At 50.1% G+C, this 6483-nt stretch overlaps 1 protein-coding gene across 2 annotated transcripts in view; it reads left to right on the forward strand.

Moving 5' to 3' along the window:
- The window catches only part of TIMM44 (translocase of inner mitochondrial membrane 44), a 64368-nt gene extending 58100 nt beyond the window's left edge, over nt 1-6268 (forward strand). For both annotated transcript variants that reach the window (XM_044998913.1, XM_044998914.1), the window contains exon 13: nt 4486-6268. In XM_044998913.1, the coding sequence (XP_044854848.1) occupies nt 4486-4605 (120 nt within the window). In that variant the 3' untranslated portion in view covers nt 4606-6268. The remainder of the gene's footprint in view (nt 1-4485) is intronic.
- Nucleotides 6269-6483: the final 215 nt, after the last annotated feature.

The raw sequence follows: 6483 nt of genomic DNA on the forward strand, positions 1-6483 counted from the left end.
TCCCCGGCCATTAACCCGGACCCTGAATCAGGGGAAGGAGCAGTCGGTAAGTGCTTTAACCATGTTAACTTTTATTCTTAATATAACAGGAATCTTAACTGTGTGAAAAGGAGGTCTCTCTAGATATGGGGATAGAACAGAAATCATCCTTGGAGATCTCCACGAAGCTCTCCTTGCGTTAATCGAAAAGCATCAGCAGGAGGTTCCTGGGGAGAGCTGCCTTATTGGGTGCTCCGTGGTAGCACAGTTTTCCGCGCAAGGCTTTCATGAGGTACTCAGGGAGCATTGCCTCCCCGAGCACGGCTGCATCGGGCCCTGGTTCGTGCTAGCTTTCACGCAGCATGCGCTCTCTATCTCCTTCAGTGACCCTCCTCAGGGTGATCTCGCTCGGAGACTCCTGCATCTAATTAGGGTAATTACTGTAATTTTACGCCTGGTCCAAAGTATTTTTAAAAAATCTACGGACAGACGGCATAGCACAGACTCAGCACGCAGCTGCGTGACGAGCGTAACGGAAAGCCAAAGAATATAATGGACACTCATGGAGGGAGGGGGGAAATGAGGACGCAAGGTATCCCACAGTTCCTGCTGTCTCCGAAAACTATTTGCATTCTTGGATGAGCTCCAAATGCTTCTAGGGTCAAACACAGTGTCTGCGGTGGGTCAGGGCATAGTTCGGCAATTTGCGCACACACCCCACCCACCACCAGAAGTGAAAAAAATCCTCTGTTGACTCTTTTACATGTCACCCTATCTTTACTGAATGCTGCAGATAGACGCGATGGTGCAGCACTCAACACCAACATCCTTGCTCCCCCCACGCTATGGATGGCTGATGGTACAAAAAGATGGAAATCCGTCCTCATCATCAGCCTATTGGCACATGGGGCAGTGCAAAAGGGCTGGTAACCATGCCGACTAGCATCAGTAAGGTCGATCAAGGGCGCCTGTCCCTAATTTTTGATGGCAGATGGTGCAATATGGCTGGTAACCGTCCTCATCATTGCAACAGGGGGCTGAGCTCCATCAGCCCCCACCCTTCATTGTAAATAAAAGATTCAATTGCCCCTGGACTAGCAGAGGGATGATGGGCTCCTTCATCCACACTCCTTAATGTCCTGCCTGGACTATCATTGCAGCTGGAGGCTTCCTTCCACTCATTTCTCACAAACAAGTCACTGTGTCTTATTCCTGCATTCTTTATTACTTCATCACACAAGTGGGGGGACAATGGTATGGTAGCCCAGGAAGGCTGGGGTAAGAACGGAATGAACAGGTGGTGTTGTTGCAGGAGCACCCCCTGTGAATAGCATACAGCTCATAATTTATGCAGGATCGGACACAGAGCAGCTGTGCTCTCTGGTTCTATGATACAGTGGTTCTCTAGTACACTTGCCCATAATCTAGGCAGGACTGATTCTATTTTTAGATACCAAAAAGGAGGGATTGACTCAGGGAGTCATTCCCAATTTTTGCTTTTGCGCCCCTGGCTGCTCGGCCAGGGGCACTTATGACAGCACCAAATGGGGCAGTGCAAAAGGACAGGTAACCATGCCCATCTTATTACCATCTTATTACCAATTTATGGTATGGTAGATGGTACAATATGGCTGGTAACCATCTCTGCTGTCATGCAAAAGCATGCTGCTGTGTAGCGCTGCTGGCCCGCCTCTGTCAGCGGCATCTAGTACACATACGGTGACATACACAAAAGGCAAAACAGTGTCCATGGTTGCCACGCTATGGCGTATGCCAGGGCAATTCTGGGAAAATGGGCTTGAAATGATTGTCTGCCGTTGCTTTCCCGGAGGAAGGAATGACTGGCGACATTTACCCAGAATCCACCGCGAAAATGATTTCTGCCCCAGCAGGCACAAGGGGCTCAACCCAGAATTCACAGAGACAGCCTAGACTCAGTTAATTTTTCGCAAAAATGTATCTTTGCAAAGAATTCACTCCCTGTTTCCCATCTCACAGCTTCCACTGTCTCCAGACCTGCCACAGCATCCCCCTCGCAGAGGCTGGCAAAGATTAGGCGGTGAAAGAAAAAGACAAGGGACAAGATGTTCGAGGAACGTATGGGCTGCTACCTAGCAGAGGCGGACCAGCAGAGCCAGTGGAGGGAGACCGTCTCTCTGTGCCAGCGCTCACACAGCGAACGGGAGGAGAGGTGGCGTGAGGAAGACAAGCAGGCGACTGAAACAATGCTTGGACTAGTGAGGGAGCAAACGGACACGCTCAGGCGCCTTGTGGATGTTCTGCAGGACCGCAGGAGGACAGAGACACCCTGCAGTGTATCTGCAACCGCACTCCCCCGCCACAAAGTCCCATACCCCCCTCACCGAAAATAATCAGGAGGAGGGGCGGCCGGGGACGTGAATACTGTCACTGCACCACAGCACAGTGCTCAAGTACCCAAAAGCTCTCATACCCTACATTTGCCGAAGTCCTTCACTTCCAGACTCACAGTAATCCCAGTCCCAGTCCCATCCCCTAACTGTCTACTTAATTAATAAAAATGCTTTGCTGTTAATTACTGTTTCCGTTATGTTTTTTCAAAGAAGACTGTGTTTGAATGGGGGGGGTGGGGAAGGGGGTGGTTAATTGCATAGGACAGTCACCTTTCCCAGGGTACAGACATGGGGGCAGGATCAGCAGCGGGTCACACACACGGTGCAGTCAGTAGGCACCCTGGTCGGTTTTTGGAGGTGGTTTCCAGGATCTGTGTGGGCGGGGAGATGTGACTTTGCAGCGGGGGAGGGCGGTTACAGATCTTATACAGCGGTCCTTGTCCTGGACCGCTGAGTCACGCAGCTGAGGAATCTGTATCCGTCCTCCTCCACCACAAGGTCACATATCCACCCGCACACAGAATTCCATAAAGAGGGATGGCAGGCTCCGTTGAAAGAAGCCTTCCGGCACTGCGGACCGCTCTAGGAGCAGGAGCCTGTCATTCCTTGAGTTTAGAGGCGGTCTTTACATCACCGCACACCCTACCCAGCACAGCCTGCGTCCCAGTTTCAACTCTTTCACGAAAAGTCATGAATAAAGAAACCTTTGTTAAGTAATAATGGGACATGTATTTTATTTTTACACGTGTGCTGGAAGTGGGGGTAACGGGGTGAACGGGGTATGTAACCGAAGAGGAGAGTCAACAGTAACTGGGTAAAGAAACAGGGGCAGGTTCAGCTTCTCTGTAAAGAAACTGAACAGTCACAGGTCACGCTGCTCGCTGGTATTTGAAGAGTTCCTTGTCGCTGTCCCAGGCGCCTGTATAGGGCTTCATGAGCAAGCGCATTAGCGGGCAGGCTTGGTCCCCGAGGATGACTATAGGCATCTGCACATCCACAACAGTTATTTCGTGGTCCGGGAAGAAACTACCTTCCTGCAGGCGTCTGAGCAGCCCACAGTTCCTGAAAACACACGCATCATGAACCTTGCCCGGCCACCCGACGTTGATGTTTGTAAAACGTCCCCTATGGTCCCCCAGTGCTTGCAGCACCATTGAAAAGTAGCCCAATTTCTCAGCAGCTGACTGTGGAAGAGGTGGACGATAAAGTGCGAGGAGGAGAAAACGGCGATGATCGCAGCGGGCTCCGTGCTTGCAGTGCTGTGGCTTCCGCGCTGTCACTGACCAGAAAAGTGCACGAACAGATTGCCCGCAGGCACTTTCAAGGAGGGAGGGAGGGAGGTTGTGATTGACGGTTCAATGACGACACTTACCCAAAACCACCCTTGACACATTTCTCCCCCCAGCAGGCATTGGGGGCTCTACCCAGCATTCCAATGGGCAGCGGGGACTGCAGGAACTGTGGGATAGCTTCCCACAGTGCACCGCTTCCAAAGTCGACGCTGGCCCCGTGAATGTGGACTCAGAAATTCGAATTAGTGTATTTAGTATGGATACACAAATTCGACTTCATAAGGTCGAATCCACAAATTCGAACTAAGTTGATTCGAAATAGTCTTGTAGTGTAGACAAGGCCTTAGGTGTTTGCATGCACACAAGTCCATATTCAAATACTCTCAGCTTTATAAAATCAGAGGTACTAACTGCAGGAGATTCCCTGCAGAGTTCAGCTGCTCCTGGGCTATCTGTGTTTAAATTGGTTGTCAAAACAGGAAAATGGGTGTGTGTTCTTGTTGCCATATAACTCAAATGGCTGCCTGGCTCACATTTTCAAGCATCACAACTAATCAGGGACAATTCAGCCCAAAAGGTTAAGTTTTTGAAGAGAAAGTGAGCTTATGATATCCAGCATTTTGGTAACCTTAACTAAAAGAGAGAAAAACAAAATCAGTGTAGGACTTGTATAACAGCGATGTTGTTCTCAGCGTATGTGGTGGTGCTGGGGGTTGACTCCTAGCCCGATAGCGGTGCTATGTTCTCTGTGAGGGGGGGAGGGGTGTGACTCGTAGCCCACAGCGATGCTGTGTTCTCTGCAGTGTGTAGTTTCAGTTCTAACAAGTGAATTTTTGTTTCAGGACAAAGTTCTGCGGATGCTGTATGTGTGGGCGCTCTGCAGAGACCAGGATGAACTCAACCCGTATGCTGCTTGGAGGTTATTGGACATTTCTGCTTCAAGCACAGAGCAGATTCTCTAAGAACGCCATCCAAGAGCTTCCTACACCTCTCACTTGCACCAGTGCCATGTCTGAACTTGCAGCAGCCTACAGTGTAAGGAGGGAGCTGTGGGGAACAGTCAGAAGAGGCAGCTACTGGGTGTGCCATCACTTTCTCAGTCCCTGATGTGACCTGCCTGGGACCGACATGGCTACCCTGGGCACGGCGCTAGCTTTACGCTGTAGGAATGTGCAGTAGATTTAAGTGTAACTGATTTAAGACACTAGCAGCTGCTGTTGGTTCCTTTTTAAATGTTGGCGGGAGGAGGCTGGCCTCTTTCCTCCCCATGTTCCTTAGTGCTTCCTAACATGGACCCAGGGGGGTATTGGGCAGTAGCAAAGTGACATGTATCATTTGCAATGTCAGCATCTATAGTAACCCAAAGGCAGCCTCCCCAGCTCCCTGAAAGGCTCTCAAAGTTCTTTCAGGACATGCAGGTCTCAGCTGCTCTTTTACTAGGTTGCACCAATAAGCCTTCTGTTGATGCAGTGTCATGCACTTTACCAAACCAAATGCAACCATGCCTCCACACATGCACCTTCCGCAGAGTCCTGCGGGGCCGTATCGACACAGACCTGGCTGTAGCAGTGAGGAGTGCTCCCAGTTGTGTTACACACAGTTCTCTTCTGATGCAGGTGGGACCCACTGCTTTGAGAGTCTCTGTGTTTGAATCTCCCCAGAACCACGGGTGGTCACATGAGCTGTACTTACCTGGGCAGCGTGGCAGTTGTGACAGAGAAAGGGGCGGAGCTGTAGAATACTGACCAGGGACAAGAGGGATGGACGCAAACATTTGGCATTATCTGCTCTAGATGCAACAGAGCAAATGAGGTGCAAAACCAACTTGGGCCATAGCCACTCCCCACACACACACCCAGTTTATTGCTCAGACTGAGTTCAGAGGGTATGATTCACTTACCTACTCTATATGAATTGAAGGGTACAGTCTCCTGCTGCAGGTGGAGGTGCGCACCTGGCCTCTCACTGGGACCTGGGTGATGGCTGCAGAGCTTGGAGGAGGTTCACTGGCATAGAATCCAAACTGGTGCTGGGTAAATGGAGGTTCAGCTGAGATGTTTTCATGTTCATAAATTATTCTGCTGCCTCCTTCAATAAAGAGTGAAGATTCTTTTAAGGGTGTGACTTATTTGGGCAGAGGATAACTTACCTAATAGGGGATTCAAGGGAATGTTGAGCCCTGGCTTTTTCCAATTCTCCACAAAGCAAAAGAGCTGGTTTTTTTGCTTTGTAATTAAAGAAAATCATTCTGCCTGTCCCTCCTCCTCCCCCTGTGAGCGTTCAGAGCAGTTCTTTGGATGAATCTAAATGAAATCAACTGTCTAGCCCAGGCATCATTATCATTCCTGTAGCAGCTGCTGCAGACAGTCTGATGTATGCGGCAAGTTCAGCACCCATTGGCTTAGGCCCCCACACATGATGCACAACTCTGCCATGCCGGGGTCTCCCGCTCTCAGGACAGGGGAATTTGTGGGCTTTACTGGCTGTGGATGTGCTCTCAGTTCAGCCAGTTCTACCTCGGTTCTCTTACGAGTGGAGTCATTTTAGTTTTTTAAACTTCATGTCTTGAATTTATGTATCGGTTCCTAATATCGGAACAAAATAAATTTCACACTGCAGAACCCAGTGAGGGACTGGGTGAGTCCCTCCGTGTGACCAGCTCCGGCAGCGAGAGGACAGATGGTGGGCTTGGGTCTTGTTCAGTGTTTGAGGAAGAAGGTGTTGCTGTGAAAGATCACCTTCATCAGCAAACTGATTGGAATTCACTCATATTTCGGCCACAGGGCTGGGCCCTGTGTGCAGACACTGCTGGGAGAGCAAAGGTGAGGCAGACGTCGTGT

This window comes from Mauremys mutica, chromosome 24 (assembly GCF_020497125.1).
Source record: "Mauremys mutica isolate MM-2020 ecotype Southern chromosome 24, ASM2049712v1, whole genome shotgun sequence".
NCBI classification, from domain to species: Eukaryota; Metazoa; Chordata; order Testudines; family Geoemydidae; genus Mauremys; species Mauremys mutica.